Source organism: Natator depressus, chromosome 6, assembly GCF_965152275.1.
Source record: "Natator depressus isolate rNatDep1 chromosome 6, rNatDep2.hap1, whole genome shotgun sequence".
Classification (NCBI taxonomy): domain Eukaryota; kingdom Metazoa; phylum Chordata; order Testudines; family Cheloniidae; genus Natator; species Natator depressus.
Genome location: NC_134239.1, coordinates 114467625 through 114493873, shown reverse-complemented (window position 1 = coordinate 114493873; position 26249 = coordinate 114467625). Strand labels below are relative to the sequence as shown.

The window sequence follows — 26249 nt, the reverse complement described above, 5'->3', positions numbered from 1 at the left end:
AGAATTGTATGTCTCCTGCTCTGTTTTACCCCCATTCTGCCATATATTTCATGTTATAGCAGTCTCGGAGGATGACCCAGGACATGTTTGTTTTAAGAACACTTTCACTGCAGATTTGACAAAACACAAAGAAGGTACCAATGTGAGTTTTCTAAAAATAGCTACGGCACTGGACCCAAGGTTTAAGAATTTTAAATGCTGTCCAAAATCTGAGAGGGACGAGGTGTGGAGCATGCTTTCAGAAGACTTAAAAGAGCAACACTCTGATGCAGAAACTACAGAACCCAAACTACCAAAAAAGAAAATCAACCTTCTGCTGATGGCATCTGACTCAGATGATGAAAATGAACATGCGTCAGTCTGCACTGCTTTAGGTCGTTATCAAGCAGAACCCATCATCAGCATGGGCGCATGTCTTCTGTAATGGTGGTGTTCTCACTTTCAGGTGACGTAAACAAGAAGCAGGCAGCACTATCTCCTGCAAATTGTAACTAACCTTGTTTGTCTGAGTGATTGGCTGACCAAGAAGTAGGACTGAGTGGACTTGTAGGCTCTAAAGTTTTACACTGTTTTATTTTTCAATGCAGGTTTTTTTTGTACATAATTCTACATTTGTAAATTCAACTTTCATGATAAAGAGATTGTGCTACTGTACTTAGGTGAACTGAAAAATGCAATTTTTGTTTTATAGTGCAAATATAAAATGAGCACTGTACACTTTGCATTCTGTGTTGTAACTGAAATTAATATATTTGAAAATGTAGTAAACATCCAAAAATATTTAAAATAAATGGTATTCTGTTGTTCTTTAACAGCGTGATTAATCACGATCCATTTTTTAAATTGTGTGATTAATCGTGATTGATTTTTTTAATTCCGTGACCGCCCTATATATGAATAACAACTTTTCAAACATATCTTCTTGCAAGCCCTGTATTTGTATCTACCCTAGGTTTGTAGCAGCAATAATTTTTCATATTATGACTTGATAGTGTTTTCAGTTTGCCTTTAACAAGGGCGAGCATTTATAAAATTCTGGAGCTCTTTTTAGAGGCACGAGGCTTTTTATGGTGACAGACGTGCAGCACCTTAAGTAAGTGGAAGGAATGTCCATTAAACTAGATCTTATACTGCTGCATTACGGTGGTGCTATTACGTGTTAAAAAGGTGCTTGGCGCTGAAGGTCTAAACGGCACACGGGCTCTACGGAAAGGAGGGCCTTTGCATTGCCTTTACCAGCGAGGGGTCCAAAAGCCCCCACTCAGGGGCTGCCTATAAATTGTTAGTAAGAAGAGGCGGGTGGGTCCTTTTGCCTGTTTGTTTCAGTGTCACAAGCGATGGGCGGATCTTGAGGCTCACCAACAAATCGGCTGCCTAATGTATGGGGCAGCAGATCCCTACGGGAAAACGGACGGGGCACCCCCGAAGAATGGGGCTCACTTACACTCCGCCTGAAATCAGGGGCGCAACAGCCTGCGTGCAGCAGCCGGGGGCGAGCGGCGAGCAGCAGCAGCTGGAGGGTAGAAGTACTGCTCGCCCCCGTGTCGCTGCTGCCTGCTACGCGCAAGGCACCCAGCGGCCGCGGGGGCTCAGCCGGGCGCTAGAGCTGCCTGCGGACTGCAGGCGGCACAGCCCCGCGCGCCCCCCCGCGCGAGAGCAGCCGCCTCACACCAGGAGAGAGGAGCGGGCGGGGCTCGCGCTGCGGCAGAACTGCGGCTGCGCCCGCGCCCATTCCAATTGGCCCAAGGCGAGGGGGGGGAAGCCGCCCCGCCCCCTCTGGCTCCGGCGGCTTTGGGGTTGGTCGCTGCTGTTGGGTCGGCACAGCCCATCCCCCCCCCAAAGCTAGCCGGCCAGTGAGAAAATGGTTGCTGGGCTGGCTTGAAGAGCCGCTGGCCAATGGGAGCAAGGCTAGCTGCCGGCGGGCCAGGCGCGCGAAGCTTCCCCCCACCCCCACCCCTGGGCTGGCCGCGGTGCTGCGTGCGGAGGGGAGGAGCTGAGGTGGCCGCGGCCCGGCGGGGGTGGCGCTCGCCTCCTCCTGGAAGGCGTCCGAGTCCCAGCCCCGCTGAGGGAGCCCGCCCGGCTGGCTGGGGAGGGCAGAGCAGCCTGCGAAGGAGCGGGCGGCCCCGCTCCTCTTCTCCCAGGTGAGGGACCGGCTGGAGCGGGGCGACTGAGCAGAGGCCGGGCGTGGGGGAGAGGTGCCGTGCGGGGGGACTTGGAGGGAGGGAGGGAGTGGCGGGCTGGGGGGCGGGGTGGAGGGCCACGGGGGGACCTGATCTGTGGGCGGGGAGGACCTGGGTGGATGGCTGCGGGGTGGGGCTGGGACCTGCGGGGGCGGGGGGGCTGGGTGACTGGCTGGCTGCTTGCAGGGACTCGGGCGGGTGGGAACCGGGCTGGCTGCGGGGAGGACCTCTGGGAGGGGACACCTGGCGGGCGATATTCAGTCGGGGCTGGGCTGAAGCGCTCAGATCAGTTATAATCAGCCTGGCTGGAATCTCTGGAAGACGGGGAGGAGAGGAACTTTTCACAGTTCAGGAAGCCCAAGGTTATCTTTGGTTTTACTGCTGCTCATTGCTGCTGGGGGCGGCACAGGCAGCCGATTTCAGGAAGTACCCAACTTGTCTAGTCTCTTTTCACGAAGGCCAGATGGTGGCAGGCTCCCCTGGGCTTTATTATAAATGGTGTATTTGCAATAGTAGCTGTAGGGATGGCGGCAGGGAAGAGACTCTTTCTTGGTCCCTGTCTGTGTGTGCGCTATCATTTGCAATTATTTAGCCTTCTGAAAAATGCTAATTGCGGCCCCTACATAACTGCTTGCACCTTTATCGTATGTCTTCTCGTGTCTATTTTATAAGCTCCCAAGTTTGCCTCCATTTCCAGCAAATGGCTCATACTTCTCATCCTAGTCTCTTATATGAATATTGCAAATTTGCCGCACTAACAAGCGTGAGCAATAATTTCTGCTCAAGATAGGGCTGGAACTTATTGAGAGAGGCTGCAGCCATTTAGAATTGAGGTGCCTTCACAGAGCTATATGAGAAGCTTGCATGGTGGCTTTTTCTTTTATATCCGATTCAGCCAAGTGTTGATCTCTCAGTTCTGTGGGCACTAAATTGAGTTCAACTGAGTTAACATAATATAAAAAAATAGATACTACAGTGTTTTTAAGTTAAAAGTGGACCACAAACAAATTGGTACTGAAAGAATGAACATAGAGTTGGAGGGGGACAGAAGAAAGAGGAATATATTTTTATAGTCTATAAAACTGGTAACTATTTACAGAATAAGCAGTTAGGTTCCCAGCATATGCTAAAAATGAATGCTTTCTAGTATATAGGCCACTTGTGTTTGATAGTCTTTTGTATTTTGTACTGTGTCTCATTGCATACCAGTGTGAAATGAACTAAGAATGGTAAACTGGTAGCTTGGAGCATGAAAATGAGTTGTAGTTAGGGAAAAGATCCTTTTTCCAATTAGCTAATCCTCTTTAAGGTCTGTATGTAAAGACATTAAGATCAATACATCTTGAATTCCAACAGTCTTTCTAACCAGAGATCAAATTTTAAAGGACATTACATATTTTTCACTTTTGTTAAAAATCACTGTTGCATTATGAAAACTTTTTATTAATCTCAAGTTTGAAACTAAAATCCATTCTGACATGAGTGTGCACACTTGTGTTTCCAGAGTGAAAGACTATAAAGACTTTGAGGAGTACTTGTGGCACCTTAGAGACTAACAAATTTATTTGAGCATAAGCTTTCTTGAGCAACAGCTCACTTCATCGGATGCATTCCCCATGTGCTTCACAAATAGATTTTAAAAAGTAGATCAACTTTCAGGCCTATCAACCATGTTAGTGCTTTTTTAAAACAAAAAAACTAGTCATGCCTTTTAATGTTAAATGCCTACCCAATGTTAAAAACAACTCAGTAGTTGTTTTTAAGCAACCTATTTTAATTTCTTGTCAAGAATGGCACAGACCTTCAACAAGCCAATTTATGTGAGTAGTAGGGAGTTGTATCTGAATAGTTGTCTTACTGTTGGGTCAAATTGGCAGTCTCAAATGGAGGGTATCCTCCTGCTGGATTATTACTTCTCTTTTTACCAGCTGGTCCTGTGTGGTGAAATTTTGAGGTGGAAAAGCAAACAAACCCATACATTTTTACAGAGCTCTCTGTTGCCAGATGCTAATAAAGTAAGGTGTTCTCTGTTAATAGAATATTAGAACTAATTACTAAGTTAAATGTACTTACAGATAACAAAAATATTGGTTTATGAATAATTAAGTATGATTATTGAAATGAAGATTTTGAACTGCAAAGCTAGTTCTTGATTACAAAGGAATGTTTTCAACTACATATAGTGTTGATATTTACTCTAGTGCTGAATTTTCTAAATAGACAGACTTCTGTGGCTAGGTCCAAGTTTGAAGAAACATTACAGCCACAGGCTGAAAAAGCACTCTGCTACCAACAGCACATGGGATTCCAGGGGGGCAGATAGCTGAAGTCAATGGAATTATGACAACTTACATCAGCAGAGGATCTGCTCCCAAGAATAAATGAGACTATCAGAGCACCCAGTTTGTGAACCTCAGTGGAGGCTGAACAATCCCTTTTACTACACCCTCAAGCCTTTGCCTAGTCCACTAGCATCACTTGAACTTCAGCCACCAAGTTGCAGTTTCTGTTGTGCACTGTCGAACCGTGCACACTGTGCTCTCTGGGTATGATGAAAATGATACTATGTTGTGTGTTGTTTTGCAAATTTATGGCTCAGGTCAGTTCACTGTATTCCCTAGTGGCCTCATATATACTGAAGATGAGGAAATTTGGGTAATTACTGTGAAAAATATTTTCATTAAACTAAAACCTAAGAAAATCCAAATCTGGATGCCTAATGTCATCTCTCAGTAGATAACAATCAGTTTTGAAAATGTATGTTATCCAAAAAGATTTACTTAAAACTTGGTCTCCCTGTTGTCTTTATGGTCATATTAGAAATCCTCTGAAAGAGAGCAGTTTGTTGCAGCATGTTGGATGAGATGATGCAAAATTAATATAGCTGAAACTGGTACTTGGTGGTCAGTTTTCTTTGTGTCATGTTTAATTATGGAAGGTGATTACCATTTAACATCTGCTGACAAAATATAAATTAGAATTTTAAAGTATGAGCCCAAGGCATCGGATGAACTTAATTTTGACTCTTATATCAATTCAGGTTTTTCAGTTTTATAGTTGTCCTATTAGCACTGACTATCTAAAATGTCAGTTTAAGAAAGTTGTCTGAAATTTCATGCTGGTTTGTCTTAGTATATTAAGACTTTTTTTTGTAAAACAATGTCATAGTAATAGAACGTTTTTATAATTCTGTCCTAAAGTTGCATCATTCTACTGAAGCGGATGACTTGGGCTGTTATCACAGTTATATAGTTCAACACCATTTCGGATGAATGCGCTTTAAACAAAATCTAGAATCTTCCTACCTTTCTAACTCTTGTAAAGGTAATGTTTTTCCTGTGAAATCTTATTTTTACCTGCACAGTTTCTATTATGCTTGTAGCTAGACTCTTAATATCCAGCTTCTAAATAACGTTTTGTGGTAAAATCAACAGTCCAGAATGACAGTGGGCTTCTTTACGCTTAGCGGATAGCGTAAAATGTTCAGATTATTTGCTTTGAATAGCATGTTTTTTGTGAGGTTTCTGTTCAGTTAAACATTATAGTGTTACAATAAATTGTTTGCGTAAGACCCCATTTTTCTGGGTTTTAATAACTAGGGCCCAGATCCTGCATTGAGCTCCATGGTGCATGCTCGTTGGCTTCAGCTGCAGGAATTGGAGACCTTATGGGGTATGTCTACAGTGCAAAAAAAAAAAAAACAAAACTGTCTAGGACTACAGACTCCAGCTCACGCTAGAGCAGTGGCTCTCAACCTTTCCAGACGACGGTACACCTCTCAGGAGTCTGATTTGTCTTTCGTACCCCCAGGTTTCACCTCACTTAAAAACTACTTGCTTAGAAAATCAGACATAAGAATACAAAAGTATCACAGCACACTTACTGAAAAATTACTTACTTTCTCATTTTTACCATATAAAACAAATAAATTGGAACATAAACATCGTACTTACATGACAGTGGATAATATATAGAGCAGTGTGTGCAAGTCATTGTATGAAATTTTAGTTTGTATTGACTTCCCTAGTGTTTTTGTGTAGCCTGTTGGAAAACTAGGCAAATATGTAGGTGAGTTGATGTACCTCCCCAGAAACCTTTACATACCCCGACTTGAGAATCACTGCCCTAGAGCAGTAAAAATAGCAATGTAGATGTTCCCCCTTGGGCTCAGAAATTCACCCCTCTTGCTTAGTTTCAGAGCCCAAGCTCCAGCATGACTACAAACACACACACTGCTATTTTTAGCTATGTAATGTGAGCCCAAGTCTGTAGACCCAGGTTCTGAGGTTTGTTGTTGTGGTTTGTGTTTGGTACTGTGGACATACCTATGTTATGTTATTACTGCGCTCTCTTGTGAGGCAGTATTTCTGATATGTGCTGCTCTACCATGAAATCTTGGGTGTGATTAAAAGAATGAATCCCAGTTTGGCCGGATCAAATGTTTTAATGCACTTTAGTGAATTATGTGAAATATTGAAATGTTTCTCCTCATACATAAGGCCATATGCTTCCTCCCCCACCCCTCCGATCAGTTGCGTTTGTTTATTTTTGGTGGTGGAAACTTCTCTGATTCTCTGCCAAATCCACATACTAGCATTTCATCATTCTGAATAATCTGAATTCTCTTGACAATGGGTTTTCATCTGGATCACTGAAACTTTTATGCGGTTTCTGTCTGTGGTGTTACATGTGTGATCACATGCAATAGTTTTGCATCTTCAGTAGATAAGTGACTTGAAGAAGGAACAGGTTTTTTCCAACTGTTTTCTATCAAGTAAGAAAAACTGGTAATAGGCATTACATCAAATCTGATGATCTTCTAATTAGTTTGTCAATCCAGCTGTATTTTGCTTTGGTGGAATCACAGTTAAAAAGTTAAAATTTAATTAAACTTTTGCTGCAGTTTCTAGATTTAGTAACTTTTGATCATGTTTGGTTCAACTGAACTGTTCTGTTATGCCTTAGCTTAAATGACAGCCCTCCCCTTCTTCCCGCTGAAACCCTTCACCCAAAATCTCAGCTGAAATGTAGCTGCTGCAACACTTTATATACTAAGGGTACATACTTGCAGGGTTCACATCTGAAAGTGGAATCATACACACAGATGACACAAGTTTGGGCACGACATTTTTAAAAGATGGTTATGTCCTTTTTTATAAAAAAAAAAAAAAAAAAAAAAAAGCCATGCTACCTCATTACACTCTCCTGCAAGTGATTCTAGTGATTGATGTTAGATGCTAAGAGTACTTCTTGTTTGTTGCTATAAGCAGTCGCAGAGACATAACACCATGCTGTTTTAGCAGGTAAAAATACAAATCCTGACAGAGCTGCTTCTTTCCCAGAATGAAATACCGAAACTAATAAGGAGCAGTAACTGAACAGCTGTTAGTTTTCTGTACACAGAAAACTGATTAGCATTGCTTTACAAAGAATGATTTGTGAATGAGGTTCTTTTTAAGTGTAGAAAGTCTTAGCATAATTTTTATTGCTATACTTTTCCTTTTCACCTCTTATTTTTAGATGAAGGTAAAACTTTTCACTTGAGTAGCCCTTTCTATCCAAAGGACCTTAGTACTTTACGAACACTAGTTTAGCTTTGTAACACTCCTGTGAAAGTCTGAATTATCCTGTGTCTACAGATAGTGAAACTAATGCAGAGAAGTTATGAAATAGAACTGAGGATTCCAAACTCCCAGTCCTGTGCTTTATCAAGGCTGTCGTTTCTCCGTTTATTTCATTTAGTGCTCTTTAGACTCTTGTGTCTATATTAAAAACATTGTTTGGCAGGTGGATTGTCCTTGTTTGTAGTTTATGAAAATCTTAACAATCTCTTGTTGTGTTCAGATAAGTCCCGCTATTACTATTAAAAGTTATATGAAGCATCTGTCAGTATTTGGGGACCAAAAATATGTCCTGCTCTAAAATCACTTCACATTATCTGTTTCCCTTTTTGAGGAGCTATTTCCTTTTGGATTCTAGCTCCAGTAAATAACTTCACTGCACAAGAGCTTAGATTTTTGGAAGTAACAAAGATTCAAGGCAGTATGTGTCAATATTCCTCTTTAAACCATTTCAGACATGCATACCTCCTATTTCATCTCATACCATTTAGCTAAAATAAAAGCATTTTGCTTTTTAAGTAAGTCTCATTCTGTCCATAAGGCTAGAGTCATAGCTTATCATTTAGTATAATATGTTGAATCCTTCTTGTCTCACCTCATAAAATGACCCAGCCCTGTTTGTTAATAGAAACCTGAGTTGAACTGTAAAATCCTCAGGAACCTTGGCTAGCAGGGCACTAGTTGTGATTATCCAATCACGCCTTGCTGTGTTATGTAAGCTATTTTGGGTTGTCAGTGTAAATCCATTCCTAATGTCCAACCTGGTCACTTCTGTTTTGTCCCTTGATCTCTGCTCCATTAACAATACTAGCTTCTCTACCTCTTTGCTGCTCTTGTCTCTCTTTACGGGGGGAGGGGGGGAGGAGAGGGGGAAGCCATTGCAGGAATACGCAACCGCCAGTTGTCAGGACCTTACTGTGCTAGGTGCTGAGATAGAATGTGGGTAGATATGCTCCCTTACCCTTGGATGTTTACAGTTTAAGACTGGATGCAACAAGTACATTAGTTAATACATTAAAGATTGTCATGCTCAGATACTACAGTGATGGGAGCCAGATAAGTACCACATATTGATAGGTAAGTGGCAAATAGTAGGCAGGAAGGAGAAAAGATGAGGAGAACAAGTTCACACAGTTACATATACTAGCTGTATGCACAATTTGATGGTTCTGAATTATAACTATTTCTAAAAGTCACCTACAAACTTCCTTTCTAGATGCCCACTGTTAATTTGCTGACTTACTGTAGGCACCCCTATGTCTCTGTCTCCATATCTCCTCCTATGTTGTTCCTAGTGCTTGGAACACCACTCTTTCAGAATCTACTCAAGCCCTTAACCCTCACCTAATTCAAATTATTGCTAAAATCTCACTTCTCTAGTATTGCCTACGTTAAATGAGTCTTTACAAAAAAGAAGTATGAGAACTTAAACTGGGTCATCATGTAAAATCTCCATAACCTGTGCCCTTTCTTGCCCTATCCTCTTGTCTATCAAGTCCATCACTTATGTTGTAAGTTTGGGGCAGTGAGACTTGTCTTTTAGGTGTTTTATCTTAAGTGCCTCATACAGTCATATGGGCACTCTAAAATCTGAAATTTTGAAAGCATATCAGTCAAACTATGTCGTATCTGAATGAGTCAACAACATGATGCAGTTGTGAATAAAGCTAATATAATTGTGGGGTGTATTAGCAGGCGTTTGTATGTAAAACCTGGAGGTAATTGTTCTAATATGCTCAGCACTGCTGAGGCCTCAGTTGGAGTAGTGTGTCCAGTTCTGGGTACCATACACCAAGAAAAATGTGTACAGATTGGAGAGAGTCCAGAGGAGAGCAACAGAAACGATAAAAGGCTTAGAAACCTTGCCTATGAGAAAAGGTTAAAAAAAAAAAATTGGCGTGTTGCGTCCTGAGGGGAAAAAAGATTGAGGGAGGATCTGATCAGTATTCATATATATTAGGGGCTGTTACAAAGAAGACTGATCAGGTGTTCTCCATATCTACTGAAGGTAGGCCAAGAAGTAAGGGACTTAATCTGCAGCAAGGGAGGCTTAAGTTAGATATTAGGAAAATTTTCCAAATGTAAGAGTAGTTAAACTCTGGATTAGGCTTCCAAGAGAGCTTGTGTAATCTCCATCACTAGAAGTTTTTAAGAAGGTATTGGATGAACACCGGTGAGGGAGGGTCTAAGTTTACTTGGATCCTGTGTCGGCATGGGGGGCTGGACCTGATGACTTTTCAGGGTCCCTTCCAGCTTTACGTTTCTGATTTTGACTTTCTTGGTATAGTTATTCTACTTTATTAAGACTTGGAAATAAGAAAAGCAAACATGAATGTTGTGGCTATTCCCACAAGGTAGTATACCTGACTTAAGCCTGGTCTACATTAGAGTTAGGTTGACATAAGCTGTCTTACGTCAACCTAACTGTGTAAACGTCTACGCTGCAATGTTCCGCCCACCGATTTAACTCGCCCGCTACACCGACCTAATAACTCCACCTCCATGAGAGGGGTAGCGTTTAGGTTGGTGTAGTTAGGTCGACACAGTGTCTGTGTGGACACTGTGTTGCTGACATCGCCTGTTGCTGCCTTTGACAGATGGTGCCCTGTCAGCCCCGGGACTCCGGCTGTTGGCCCAGGGCATTGGGGCTCTGGTTGTCATTTCCCCATAAGGCCCCACTAAAGTTGGTGCAGGAGCTTCTGGTGAGGACACGCACCACTGACGGAAGGAGCGTGGTGTGGACACAAAGACCTGATTTAATTACTGTGGTGGTGTAGGTGGACCTAACTTAAGTAGGCTTAATTTTGTAGCGTAGATATGCCCTTAAACAGGCATAAGTACAGTAAAGATGATCGTAAAAGTAACCCCTCACCTGTGCAGAAAGAAAAGCACCAGGAGATCCAACAAGGCCAAGTCAGATTCTAAAGTCAGAAGGACCCATTGTGATCAGCCAGTCTGACCACCTGCATAATGCAGGCCAAATGCTTCCTTCGAGATCGTGTTCATCAGCATGAACTGTAACAGCAAATAAATACCAGTTAGCCCCAGTGCTGGGTATTGTTCATGAGAAGGAAAAGTGTGCACACTTATACAGTAATAAATTCTATAAATTCACTTTCTTGGATGCTTTCTCTCGTTAGAACTGCATGTAGTGCAAGTTTCAAAGTTTAACAGTGTTGCATACATCTGGTAGGATGTTTTATGAAAGGTGGAGAAAGAGGAAACAAGGAAGTGGGCTTGCCCGAGCAGAAATAGTGGGAGATTCTAACTCAATCATTCACTGCTTTCCTCCTGCGGCTGTTTCCAGCTGCACTTCCTCACCACATGTCAGGAGCAGCTGCTCTGCAGCATTGGTCCCTGTGACGGATGGAGCTGGTGTCTTCTTCTAAAATTGTAGCACTTGTATAATCTGCCACAGGCTTCTCAAGGTTAACATTTGAGAGCCTGGAGTGTTTCTTTTGCATCGCTCCCTGCTCTAACCAGGCTTCCCATTTGGCATTCTTTGCTGATGGTTGATCAGTGACATGCCTCCCTGTCTCCTCCCACTTCCTTCATACTTGAGTACAGTTTAGAATTGTGGCCCGTGGTTGCTTTCTCCCAACCCAAAGGGGCAAAATTCCTGTGGAGCTACCATGGGGCTTAAGTGAGAAGCATGCTGCTCAGCCAGCATCTACTCCAGACTGGATCTGTGGATGTGAGCTCCTCTCTGCTTATTGACATGGATGGGAGTGTTTGGCCCTCGTAACAGTGAAAAGGAAGCTGCTTTTGATTTGTTAATGGTCAAGAAGTAATTAGGCTTTCAAAACTCTTAATGTAAGCTTTCCATGATAAATGACCTATAACTCAATGTTGGTTCACATTGTATGCTAACTTTGGTTAAGTAGATGTGAGGACAGTACCCAAAATACATAAGTGTAGAATTCCCTATTTTTAATTGTTCTGTGTGCGTGATGACCAGGGTCTCCAATGGAGACCCTAAATTATTTTCTAAAATGTGTTCTAGTTTTTATAGATAACTTGTCCTTTCATTTCTAACTGGATAAGTACAAATCTCAGGTTTATGTTGACATAGGCTTTAGTCTGTGCTCACTTTGTATATTTTCAGTACAATTTTGAAATCAGTACACACACAATCATTTTGCTAGGGCCCTATTTTTGAGTGTTGAGTAGCTTCCTGGAATTAGGCTAAAGCAAGGATACACTTCACAGCAGTTTCCAGAAGCTCCTCCTACAATTCTAGCATGTCCAGTTTGTGCTTCTCTGTTGACCAGATTGTACAGTTCTGTCAGCTGTTTGAAAGGACTGACAACTGGAGAGCAGTAACACAGGATTATCTGGGTATGGAATTGATAGAGGTTGGTTCTTCGTCTGTTCCAAAAATTATAGTGGGAAGTGGATTACAAAATTAAACAACGTGGTCATAGTTCCATGCTGTGTAATGGAGCAGTACAAAAAAAAGTACCTGGAAAAAATTACAGTTCTCTTAAAAGGTAAGTTACCCATAGAAACCTGGAGCAGCTGTTAAAAATATACTCTTGTGACAATTTGACAAATTATTTTATACTAGAAAGTAAAGCAAAAGGCCTGATAAAATGTGGCTTATTTGGTAAGAGGGGCTTCATGTCTTTTGTAGGTCAACATTAGAGTGTATTTGACACAGAATTGAAGTGTAAAATGACAGTAGTATCATGGTTACTAGTGGAAATGTTAGCTGCAGAGTTATAGCAAGCTGCTTTGGTTTTATTATCTTTAAAATTTCCATACTTATAAAATTATCTAGCTTCTAAAAACAGACTTGCAGCATTCGTGCAGTTAGGCAGACAGCCACATTATACAGGCACAGTTAAGGCTGCTGCAAATAAGACTAGGTATTCTAAAAGTCTCACCCCTTCTATGGATTTAGAAATAGATTTGATTAAAAACAAATTTGCTTTGCTCTCAGTCCTCTTCATGTACTAAAGAGTTTTAAGTCTAATGTTTAGAAAGCTACAGTGACTAACTGTATTATTCTTAAACATTTCTAGAACAGCTAGTATTAAGGAGGTAGAACTTATTTTGTTTAGCTATTGTGGGGGGAGGTAAAGGAGGGCATTAATGCATGTGTGTGTTGGAGTTTTTAGTGTGATAGGCACACTGTGAAATGAAAAGTTAAAACAAACTATATAAAACTGTTTCATGCAACTTTAAGGTTTTTAATGCCCATGTCTCTGAAAATTTCAGCGCCATGAGCTGGAATTTAGCTGAGTGTCTTCTACCTAAAACGGATAGGTTTGCATTAAGTAAAACACCATGCACCTCTCTGAGAGAGAATGTAGGGATTAGCATTTACCTATATTAGTGAAATTGATTTGACGTATAAAGGTTCCTGGATTGACAATGAAGCCTAAATATGTACTGCAGAAAAATTACATTAAAATAACTTGAAGGTTGTGAAGTCAAACATTCAAAAGTTAGGAAATGCTAGATTTCGGTTTCCTGTACAACCTTAATTTGGCCCTCTTTTCCATATGTATTAAGATACTGTTTTTTTTCATTCAGTGTGCAGGATGGATGACGCTCCCTGAATGGGTAAGCTATTCAATATTTTTTTATCCTTGTTCAGCATGTGGTTCCAGGCCATTTTGCTGCACATTATCTAAACCCTGCACTGATTGCAGAATTAGATATTTTCTCATGGCTTTTCTGTGACACTCTTAACTGTAGCAGATGGCTGCTTTGCAAACATTAATTAAATTACTTTCACAATGCTCCCAGGGGATGGGGTAGTGACATTATTCATAAAATAGATTTTCCCCCCACAAAGATTGTGCCCCAAATTGCCAGAGTATTCTAATTTTGGTTGTCCAATTTGAGATTATGTAGGCTCTGATTTTTGAGTATTTCACATTATTTTTGCATTTTATATGTTCAAAGCACATTTTCTATAGACTTGATCTACAGTTAAGAACTCAGCATTTCTGAAAATCGGGCTCCAGATGTCTTAAGTTGAGCATCCAGAAAAAGAGAGAGACAATTAATGACCACTTTTAAAAAGTTTGATTTAGGTGATTTGCTCAGTATAGTCTCTAGTCTTTGTTCTTTGAAACAACTGAACTATTTTTGTGAAAAACTTTCGCCCAGATAGTTGAAGTTTGGCAAAGTTAAAACCAACTGAAAGCAACATCTTTGTAATGGAAAGTATTGGGCAACTTAACAATAGACAGAACTACTAGCCCCACATGTAACTTAAAACTTCATTTTGAATGGCAAATTTGATTTCCTACAGGAACATCCTATAGTCTGTGTCTGTGTGTATTGATGTAGGAGTCTCACTTTCATTCTTTTCTCACCGTCCTGGCTTCCCCCCCACTCCTTCCCCATCTGCTCCCCACCCTCAGTTGTTCCTGAGTGCTGCTCCATCTCTTGCTCCTGTTACCTTAGAGGAGACAGCACTCTTCAGTTATGGTCCAGTTCAGGTCAGTTGTGACGCAACACAGAAGATGATGCACATTGTCAATGAATGCCTGCTGACTAGGTTCAGCGGTGGCCTAGAAGAACTGCATCATGCTACCGAAGATGCCATTGCTTGGCTAGACGACTCTGCACACGCTAAGTAATGTTATGGTCCAGGCAGATGGATACATCGGAAGCCCTGTAGTATGTTCTGAAAGTCTGAAAATCTGAGATGGGATCATCCTCTGGGGTGAAGGGGGGCTTTCTTCCTGCCATCCCCCTCTACCCAGAAATCTAGCAGCAGGTTGTCTTAATGCAAAATGTGTGGTAATGGACTGTCCGCTAAAGTAGTCAGCTGGACTACTGCTGGTTGTACGCAGTACTCACATGAAAGGGAAGTTGGGAGGCCTTCTGCCTTGTACTGGGCTTGGATCCTTGCGTGGTAAGGATCTGCCATTAATCTGCCACTGGATTTCTAATTTGATTGTTTAACGTTCTGTGTTTTTGTGTTGAGTCTGGGAGTAAACCCTTTCCAGTTGTATGGGCAAAACCAGGTCCAGGCTTTACCAATGTCTTCAGCAGAAACTGAAGTCCTTTAGTTTTTCTTTTCTCAGAACTGCATATTATAGCTGAGTGTTAGCCACGCTGTGTTCTCTCTACAGTAATCAGTTGTCCCTGCAACCAAGTAGAAAAAATACACTTAACTCAAATATAGAACTGCTTGTTTTTTTTAACGTGTATAGTAGTAGGACTGGTTAATATCTAGGCATTGTTGTTTTGAGCCACTTCATAGAATCATAAAGTATAGGACTGGAAGGGGCCTCAGTAGATCACCTAGTCCAGTCCCCTGCACTCAAGGCAGGACTAAGTAATAATTAGACCATTCCTGAAAGGTGTTTGGAGGTTTTTAAGAACAGTTAGACCAGGGTTTCTCAAACTGGGATCCATGGACCCCGGGGGGTCTGTGAGGGTACTCCAGGGGATCCACAAGTCATGTCCAGGGCCACTGGCCCCGCTGATCAACTCTTCCCCCTCCCTCCTAGCGCCTCCTGCACACTGCTGAACAGCTGTTCCACAGTGTACAGGAGGCACTAGAAGGGAAGGGGTGGAGCGGGGATGGGGCACGTTCAAGGGAGGGTGTGGAAAGAAGTGGGGAAGAGGAGGGGCAGGGGTGGAGCAGGGACAGGAAGAGGTAGGATTCTACCACCCCCCTAGGTAATTTGTTCCAATGCTTAAAAATTCCTGTCAGGGTGGTTTCCTAATGTCCAACCTAAACCTCCCTTGCTGCAATTTAAGCCCATTGCTTCTTGTCCTACCCTCAGAATTTAAGGAGAAGAATTTTTTTCCCTCCTCCCTGTAAAAAACCTTTTTATGTACTTGAAAACTGTGATAATGCCACCTGCCTCCTCCCCCCGTCTTCTCCAGACTAAACAAACCCAATTTTTTCAATCTTTCCTCATAGGTCATGTTGTCTAGACCTTGAGTCATTTTTGTTGCTCTTCACTGGACTTTCTCCAATTTGTCCCACATCTTTCCTGAAATGTGGTGCCCAGAAGTGGACACACTATTCCCGCTGAGGCCTTAGCATGAAATAGAGTGGAAGAATTACTTCTAGTGTCTTGCTTACAACACTCCTGCTAATACATCCCAGAATGATGTTGACTTTGTTTTGCAACACTGTTACTGTTGACTCATATTTAGCTTGTGATCCACTATAATCCCCAGATCCCTTTCCGCAGTACTCCTTCCTAGGTGTCGTTTCCCTTTTTTTGTGTGCATGCAATTGATTGATTGTTCTTTGCCAAGAGGAGTACTTTGCATTTGTCCTTATTGAATTTCATCCTCTTTACTTCAGACCATTTCTCCAGTTTGTCCAGATCATCTTGAATTTTAATCCTATCCTCCAAAACACTTGCAACTCTTCCCAACTTGGTATTGTCCACAAACTTTATAAATGTACTCTCTATGCCATTATCTAAATCATTTATGAATATATTGAACAGACCTGGACCCAGGAACAATCCCTGTGGGACCCCACTCAGTATGCCCTTCCAGTTTGACTGTGGTGATTACTCTCTGAGAATGGTTTTCCAATGAGTTATGCACCCACCTTATAGTAGCTCCATCTAGGCTATATTCCCTAATTTGTTTGAGAAGGTCATGTGAGACAGTATCAGAAGCCTTACTAAAGTGAAGATATACCACATCTACTGCTTCCCCCTATCCACAAGGCTTGTTACCTTGTCAAAGAAAGCTATTAGGTAAAGCTATTAAGACTGTAACTGTCCCATGCACTTCACATTTTTTATTTTCCTTTTGCAGGTCTTAAGATGATGCACCAACAGTGACTATAAAAAGCAAAAAAATAACTAATATCCAGCATCAAAGGGGCTTCCTTGAATATCTGCTGTTAACATTTCAGACCTCTTCCCACCCTAATCTGTGTTGATGTAGGCATTGAATATTGATTTTTTGATTTACAGTTAATTGACTATTCTTAGGGAGTAGCATTTACAAATTCCCATACCTTACCAAAAAAGTCTAAAGGATGGGCAAGTCACATCTGACTGATTTATTTATAGTATGCAGAGTTGTTGTAGCTGTGTCAGTCCCAGGATATTAGAGACACAAAGTGTGTGAGGTGAGAGACAAGCTTTTCAGCTACACACAGCTCTTCCTCAGGTCTGGGAAAGGTACTTAAGGTATCACAGCTAAATATAAGATTGAACAGATAGTTTAGCATAAGTAGTAAACACATATTCTGAGGATCATTCCAGGTGAAGTGTCCAAACACTGCACCATTAACAGCCTCCCTCGGAACACCATCCATGCCACTATGCATTTCACTTTCCTATACACCTACATCCCCCACAATGACTGCATAGCTGTCTGCCTCAAATATTTACAAGACAGTGGACAACCCTCAGATATCCACTACATTGTATTGCCAAACTCATCCATTTCATGCTCAGCCATAACAATTTTACATTCAACAACGAACACTTTGTCTAACAATGGGAACAACCATAGGTGCTAGCATGGCTCCCCAGTATGCCATCCTCCTCATGGGACCTTGAAGAGGAATTTCTGGATAAATGCACCACAGAACCAAGGATATTCTGAGGACACCTCAATGATATTTTTCATCCTCTGGACAGATTACTTAAAATCCCTTCCAATTTCCACCACAATTTCAACCACCACCACCCATCCATTAAACTGTCTCTGGTATACTCCCACACTAACATCAAATTCCTGGACACCACAATCAGCTTCAACAATGGAACCCTACAGACAACTACATACAAGAAACCCATGGATCAGCACACCTATCTTCATAGATACAGTAACTACCCCAAATGCACCAAGAAATCTGTTATCTACAGCCAGGCATCCAGATACCACAAAATATGCTCTGAGGAGAAAGTTCAGAATACACATTAGCACACTCAAAACCACTTTGACCAAACAAGGACACTCCGCCAGAAAAGTAGCTCACATCATGGAACAGGGCACCCAAATACTCCAAGAGAACCAGCTTCAATACAGAAATAAAACCCCCTCTGACCACACAACCCTAGTTGTCACCTACCACTCAACACTGGAACCCATCTCGGGTATCATCAAACTACTACCACCCATACTCAGTGGAGACCCCATCCTGAAATAAATCTTCCCTGAACCCCTTTTTCTGGCCTTCATACAACCCCCCGACCTCTCCAAGATCATCATCGGAAGCAGGCTCCCCACAGACCAGGACACACCAACTCAAAGCGGCTTCAGGCCCTGTTAGAACAACAGACACAAAACTTGCAGACATACCTCCACTTCTACAATGATCAACAACTCTCCACAACACACCTTCCAAGATCCATGGGTCCTACACATGCCTATCACAACACGTGATGTTACCTCATCCAGTGCACTAAAGGCCCCAATAACAACTGTGTGGGTGAAACCAGACAATCCTATACTGTTAAATGAATTCTCATAGGAACATGATAAAAGACAGGAACACCATCTCACAAAACGATCTCTCTATACCGGACCTATCTGTCCTCATCATCAAAAGAAACCTGCACAACACTTTCAAAAGATGAATTTCAGCTCCCAGGCTCATAACTTTTGCTAGACACTAAAAATCATGGACTGAATAATGACCGGATTTATGGCTTATTACAACAATCGTAACCCACTGACTCCCCTTTTTGTCTTATGACTACAAGGGTATTAATCACCTTGAATGGTCTCGTAGAATATGTGCTAACTACATATACTAAACTATTTGTTTCATCTTGTATTTAGCTGTGACACTGTACCTTTCCCAGACCTGCTCAGCGTAGCTGGAAAGCTCCCCCCCACAACAGAAGTTGGTCCAATAAAAGATATTACCTCACCCACCTTGTCTCTGATTTATTTGCAGGCATTTCTGTGGTGTTCTCTGCCACAGTTTGACTCTCCATATGCGTGCTGTAAATGTGAGAAATTATCTGTTTATAGTAAAATGTGTGGTTTATAAATTTTATAGTTAGTGTTGAGACTTTCATTATAAAACATTACCTCCCTTTTTAGCTTTCTGAAAATCTTTAGATACAGTTTTCTGTATGTGTTCTCAGGCTGTAGGTGAATTTGGGGAGAGGGGGCTGAAGGAGAGAGTATGGAGCAAAATCTATTCACTTTTTGAGATGAAAGGGTAGAGGGAGGACTTTTCTGGTGTAAGATTTTATGAAGTTTACTCGCTGCTGAATTTCTCAAGCTGAAACTTTGCAATTAGTTCTTACCAAGGACTACTGCATGTTCTCTTCCCCCACCCTCCCCCAAAAAATGGAAAAGTAACTTTTTTACACATGCAGTACAAAATTCCTAGTATGTTTAGAGCTATGGGGCTGAAATAGTCCAGCGTACAAAGTTTACTTTCCCCTTCAAGTAAAAAGTAATTTAACAGTGAGGGGTAACTAACCAGAGGAACAATTTATCAAGGGTTGTGGTGGATTCCAGATCACTGGCAATCTTTAAACCAAGATTGGATTTTTTTCTAAGATATTCTCTAGGCATCACTTCAGGGAAGTTTTCTGGCTGGTGTTATTCAGGAGATCAGAAGAGATTACCACAGTGGTCCCTTCTGGCTTTGGAATCTATAAATCTGTGAAAAATCTGTTTTGAGAAGTAAGAACAGATCCAGGAATTTATGGGGTTTCATATAAATGTTGGCAGTTATGGAACAGTTTTGAGAGGAAGACTGAATTCTGGGTGCTGTGTGTAGGTGGTCTGTTTGGGGTGGGGTGGGGGGAAGAGCTGCATACCTACACTGGGGAGCAGTGTTCCCTCTAATTTTTCCCACCCATGTGCAGAATGAATTTTATGTGCACCACTATAGCCTATCGGTCGGTGCACATAACAAAATTCATATGGTGGGGGTGCGGCCAAGGGGTTCGGAGTGTGGGAGGGGGCTTAGGACTGGGGCAGAGGGTTGGCGGGGGGGGGGGGGGCCTCTGGGGTGGGGCATGGGATGAGGGGTGCAGGAGGGTGCTCTGGGGCTACGCCGGGGTGAGAACTTCTCCCTAGTGCTCTCTTCCCTACAGCAGTGGGGGTGAGGGAGAAGAGAGAGAAAGAGGCACCTCTCCCTGCTGTGGCAGCTCCAGGGCAAGGGCCACAGAATAGGTGCCCCTCCCCCACCCCCTGCAGGTCCAGGGTGGGGCCAAGCCATGGGAGGGACACCTGGGCTGCAGCATAGTTGGGGCTGGAGGGCTGCAGTGATAGGTTGGGGGCTGGGTTAGGTTGGGGAGAGGGGCATCCCAGCTGCAGCAGGTCCCCGGGCAGGTTCCCTTGAGTGCTTGCATGCTAAATATGGGTGGGTTCCCTGAGTGATAAATAGGCTGCTGCGTGGCCCAGCAGCGTATAGGGAACTTAGCTGGGGAGTCCAAGATGGATACCTCTGTTTTCAAGGCCTTAATCATCTACAAGCGAAAGCCCACAGGATCCTGCAGTTGTCATCTCTGGTGCCATGCAATTCCACTTACCTTCTCTAGTAAGGTCACTGAGAAGCAGCAGGCTTGTTTTTCCCCCTTAAGGGTCTTCAATAAGCTTCTACGTGCTCTACTTCCATTTGGGAATGAAACTGCATGATGCGTTCTACTCCCCACTTAGTTCATTAAGTGAGACTGTAGGCTTCTCGTTTGTTTTTTGTTCTTGGAGTTAGAGAGTAGTCTGGAGTGTTGAAGTCCCCAGAAAATTTGTTTAACCATAAATCAAAATCCCTCACTGTTTGGTGCAATGACTGGCAGGATTCTTGATCAGCAATGGAAAGGGGCTGTCCTGCAGCCAAATTCCCTTGCCTGGCATATCTGGACCCCTTCACTGCTGCCTTTTCACTGCCTGTACTTTTAAATTTTCTGACTATTTAGTGGCATCCGCACATAAATGGCTTGAAATCCCTGGTGTAATATCTTAAGGCAGCATAAATGCTGACAACATCCGTTGAGAAGTTTGCGTTTATAAAGGAATTTAAACACTTCTAAGCCCTTTGGGCTCACTGGTGCTTACTGGCATACATTAAATGGGGTGCACTTCACATGTACATATGTAGGGAGCACATCTACATATGAACACTGACTGAAATGTTGTAGCCATGTTGGTCCCAGGATACTAGAGCTTACACACAGCTCTTCTTCAGGTCTGGGCTGAAGAATAGCTATGTGTAAGCTCGAAAGCTCGTCTCTCACCAACAGAAGCTGGGCCAATAAAAAACATTGCCTCACCCACCTTGTGTCTCGAACACTGACTGAATACAGTTTTCTATTGTGGGAGTGTAGTAGCTAATTTTCTATTCCTCGCAACTTTATTATATAACCCTACCTAGTGGCTGATCTACTCAGTGAGAGCTACTACCTGTACGTGCTAAGTCTCAAAATCCATCTTGTAAGTTTCATGGCACAGGGAGGGACTGTGCTGAACTCAACTCAGGCAGCTGTGTGTTCCAGTTGGGAGAGGAGGGGAATTCAGGAAAGGAAATTTCTGCTTGCAAGGTATATTTTTAGAAAGTTCTGACCATATAAAAATAAAGGTTAATGAAACCTGTTTAGCAATTTTAACTATATTGTCCACTAACAAGTGAATAATATAATGCAAATTCTGAAATATTCCATATAGCTAGGGCAGTTATAATAATGAACCTCTGTTTACTTGGCAGGATAGCTGTGACCCTTTTTCCTATCTTTATTGAATTCCTCTATAATTCTGTCTTTCTAGCCTGAAAGGGTTGTGAGCTCTATTCCAAAATACTTGGCCTAGTAAGCCTACAAAATGTTCAATTAAAAAGTTCTGCAGCTATAAAAAGCCTCAAAAGGGTGGATTTGATTTAAATCACTAGTCAGGAAGACCCTCTATTTAATCATGGTTTTCTACATAAAAGTGCATTCTTGTTGGTTGGTATAACCTTAATACATATTCTTCACAACTCAGAGGTAGATGTAGGTTTCATTTTTAGAAGGTACACACTATACATTTTTAAACAGTAATTTATTTTGAAAACTTTTCAGATTAGTTTTACAGCTATGAAAGTGAATGTTCGGTTATTTCATTTACCAAAGGTAATTGAAGCAGATAGTTCACCTCCCAATGACTTCATAAATATCTCCCATTCAGCAGGTTAATCATTAATATTTGGAGGATTTTCCTTCCAGGCTGTATTAGGAGGAGAGCATCACCAGACAGACATTTTAAATTGTTTTATTTAACTAAAACAACAATGTTAAGCATTGTGGATTTTTTCTTCAACAGCAAACCTATAATATTTTTAAAAAACAAGCATATGTTCCTCTCTTCTCACATTTATCTCCAGACTTTCTCCTTGTCCAGACCTATTCCACCCCAAAAATCTTCTGTTCACTGAACGTTTTGAAACTTTGCACTTTTAGAGAGAGGTAAGGGATTGACTCTGTACACAAATTTGCAGCCGGACAGTAGAGTTGAGATCTGTCATTTCTCACCTCTATATATTTTAAAAACACTTTTGCTGTTAACAAGCATGTTACCTCTGGAGACACACATCCACAGTTTGAGAACTGCAAAACTAAGCATCTCTGATGGTATCTTCTAGACTGAGCACTGAGTCCCACTGGGTAGATAGAAAGATTAACCTAAATAATCTATACAGAAGCCTGTGGAACCCCTAATCCATGAACTATTGGAACTCATTTACAAAACTTTTTTCTTAAGCATTACATGAATATATTGTCTCATACTATAGAATTTGAATTTATAATCCCTATTTCCTCAAAAAGCATTTTATCCAAAAAACTTGGGGGGTTTCGGGTTTTTTTAAATTGACTTTTATCCATCCTGAGCCTCAGTATGGTCCTGTTGATGCAATTTTTTGTAGTTCTCACTATTGTTAAATACAATTTACATCTCATGATTAAATAGCTGAAATATTTTTTCTCCAATCTAAAATTGTAAGGATTATTAGGGAATCTAGTTGGGAAAACAATACATCTTTCTCAATAGAAATAAAAACATCTGGCGAAGAGAGGGTATGCTCCCTTTTAAATAGCTATGTGTGATCAGCTCTCATTAGCATTGATTAACTTAGATAAACTGTCTCCGTTATCCCCACTGCCCACTGTTAGGGATGTAGCTTTTGCAAAAGTGTAGTGTTTTCCAATGATGCTTAATTAAAAGTATAAAAGATTGACTAGAATTTTTCTTTTGCAGGTTCATGTTGGGGAGAGGCCTAAAACGCAAGCTGAGTGACTATGAGGAGAACATGGCTGGTCTCTCAAGTGCCTTTGATTCCAGTCGAAATCTGCCCTATCCACTTAAGAGGCAGTTAGTGCTGAATATGTGCCTCACTAAACTACAAACTTACAAAATGCTGGTGGAACCAAACTTACACCGTTCTGTGCTCATAGCCAACACAGTAAGGCAAATTCAGGAGGAAATGAGACAAGAGAGTAGCCAGCAGCCAATTAATGTATGCAATGGCATTGCTCCCAATCCTCACAGCTACCCAGGAATTGATTCATCTGGAATTTCTTTACATTTGCCTTCAGGTAGTAGCCAGCAAGAGTCTAACTGTTGTAACTCATGGTCTGCAGAAGGCCCAATTGAAAATAGCCTGCTGATGGTTTCAGATGACGACATGTCATCTGCCATTTCATCTATTCTGAAGGATTTGGACTTCATGGAAGATATAAGTCCACCTACTTCTTTGGTTCCAGCTGGAGATGATGAGCCGAAGTCTCCAGAAAACACATGTCTAAAACTAGAAGATGATAGACAAGATTTGAAGGGAGCAGAATGTGTATTTGGTTCCTTTGAAATTTCAAATTCAACCAGTTACTTAAAAGATTTGGCTATAGATGACATCTTTGAAGATATTGACACTTCAATGTATGATTCAGACTTCTGCTCTCCCCCACTAATGGCACCTAGACCACCTTCTGCTGCTACAGAAGAAACATTGAAAACCTTCCCATCTTGCAATGCTTCCTCAGCAAACAATATTCCAATATGTAGAACAGATCTGAGTGAGTTGGACCATATCATGGAAATTCTTGTTGGATCTTGATATTTATTTTTTTTTAACCAAAGATACTTTCCGTACTGCCACTTAACATTGGTTTGAGTATAAAGCCACTGGCTGGGAAAGCTGCAAGGAATTTCTTTTAAAACAAAACACAATTGTCCACGAGTAGTTCTTAAAATGTCTCAGTTAAAATCAAAAAAGTGGCAGTTTTTAAAATGAAATTATTTATTTGAGAAATTGTGCAATCATCTTTTTCCTTCTGGGGGTGCGTGTGTATTGACATAAAAACATGCACATATCCTTACCCGCCACCCCTCACCCCCTTTGAATAAATGTTTATGTGCAATTTTTAATTTGTCAGAAGAATTTACATACAAAGTGAATTTCATATGGGAGTCTCTTATGAAGCCTAGATTTTATTTTTAATATTAAAATACATGCCAAGTTGGCATACATTGGAGTTGCATATTTTGATTGTGCAAATCCATCAGCATTACTAGAGATATAGGTATATTTTAAAAATATTAAAACAAATGTCACTTCCATTTGGTTGGAAAAGCAGACTCAAGACACTTGTCAGTGAAGTATCTTGCATTTTCTAAAGCGTTCAAAACTATTTATTTTTGTAAATTTTATAGTCTTTCTACATTTTACTACGTTATTTCATCATAGTACAAATATAATGTATTTCTAGCTGGATGTGGCTAGTACTACCTCTATAAGCTGAAATGCTTTGACTCTTTCCAGTGCTTTGTCTAAGATTGCAAGTTGTTTCTCTTTTCCTTTTTGTTTCTCAATGATATTTTTCTGGGGGGGGGACGACATTTTTTAATTCATTAATTAGATCCTTTGTTTGACAGTGATCTAGCTGATTTGTGAAATTAAGAGTATTAAATGTTTAAAATTTCTACAAGTATTTGCAAATGTAATTTATGTATATTGTCCAATTTAACATTTTGTCAGTATTATGTGCTTAGATTTTAAATCTTGGCATTTTTTAAATTAGCATTTACTGTACAGATAGCTTTTTGTTCTGTTTGGAGAATGCCATGTCTTCAGTCCTGTTTTCACTACAAAGCTTTTTTTAATGTGCAATAATACTTACAGATACACATTTGCACAGATGACGCAGAAAGAAATGCTTTAAATTTAAATTTGTAAAGTAGCACGTTGGGAAAGGTACCTGAAGAGCCAGCGTCTCTGTATCCTTTTAAGAAATGAGTTGAGCATTTCTTACAGTACTAACATTTACTGTTTTGAATACTCCTGAAATGTTCTTGTAAATGTGGTGGGTCACTGCTGATGACTTAAGTACTGTCTTGTGAAAGCTCGGGGGTCAGCTCATTCCAATGCAGTTGCAGGACTGAGGCCTAAGTGTGCTGAAAGAATTTCTGTTTCAGATATGCAACAGAAGGGTTTGGTGGGTTTTTCTTTAAATTATTAATTGAAGATGAGGTTTGTAGTGAGAACTGTTGCTCCATGTGATAGTGGGAAATAATTTTTCCCTCAGACTGGGGTGGTCTTTAACTTCTGGAGTTGCTTTCTAAACTACACAACGCTCGTTTTCCCTTGAAACTGTAAAACTGTTTCAATATAGCTGTTAACGCTGCAGTACATTTAGGACAAAAAAAGTTTGTAGAGAGCTTTAAAAGCATCTATAGTTCATTTCACAGTGTCGCCATTTCCCATGTCATTCCCTTTTTCAGCCAGTAGCAGAAGTGTAGCAGCAATAATGTCTCCATTTTGGATAAAGATAATTTTTGCTCATTTTTTTTAGTATGAACTCGCTCATGTTCACTTCAGTGTCTTTTGCTCAGAGCACTGCTTAGCTCTCCCCAACAGCACTCAGTGTTTTTAAAAAATGTTTGCTTTTGTTCCATTTGTTCTTTAACTTTTTTGTGGGTGCAGTATCTGGAAAAGAATATGAAGAGCAAGAAAATGTGCCCTAAGTGTTGCATCTCAAAAACAAGGGGTGAAGTCCTGGTCTTGCAGAACAATGGGAGTTTTGCCATTAACTTCAGATGGGCCAGTATTTCACCTGGGATTTTTAGTCTTAAATACGCTGCAGCATCGGTTATCCTATGCTAAGAGCTCCATTTCAGACCATGTGAGTTCCTCGGTTAGTCTGTCCCTCAAAACTGTGCAAACCCAGTTTAGGTCACATTCTTTCAGCCATCTGGATTGACAATTGAAGGGTATAAATATATGCGCTCAATGTTAATGGTTCTAATAATCTAGAAATTCTGATGGTATAAAACATTCTAAATCATTGGATAAGGGATTAGTTTGAAAAATGTATAAATAGCTACTGAGAAGGTACAGCTTCAGAATGTACACAGACTGTATTTTGTATAGACTACTCTGGCTTTTCCTCAGTCTCTACTTTTGTATGTAAAGATATGCCTCAATAAATCCTTGAAATATTCCGCACTGTGATGAAGCAGAATTGTGGTTAAAGATATTTTTAATTTTGGTCACAGAAATAAAAAT

At 41.1% G+C, this 26249-nt stretch overlaps 1 protein-coding gene across 3 annotated transcripts; it reads left to right on the top strand.

The window, feature by feature from the left end:
- Nucleotides 1–2010: 2010 nt before the first annotated feature.
- LOC141990202 (SERTA domain-containing protein 2-like) lies at nucleotides 2011–26184 on the top strand. 3 transcript variants are annotated; one of them, XM_074957185.1, is made up of 3 exons: nucleotides 2104–2141; nucleotides 5381–5504; nucleotides 22946–26184. In XM_074957185.1, the coding sequence occupies exon 3, from the start codon at nucleotides 22950–22952 to the stop codon at nucleotides 23799–23801; it is 852 nt and encodes a 283-aa protein (XP_074813286.1). In that variant the 5' UTR covers nucleotides 2104–2141; nucleotides 5381–5504; nucleotides 22946–22949; the 3' UTR covers nucleotides 23802–26184. The 3 variants fall into 3 exon arrangements, with proteins under 3 accessions (XP_074813283.1, XP_074813286.1, XP_074813285.1); XM_074957182.1 differs by lacking the exon at nucleotides 5381–5504 and having other exon boundaries at nucleotides 2011–2141; XM_074957184.1 differs by lacking the exons at nucleotides 2104–2141; nucleotides 5381–5504 and adding an exon at nucleotides 13340–13369.
- The last annotated feature ends 65 nt before the right edge of the window (nucleotides 26185–26249 follow it).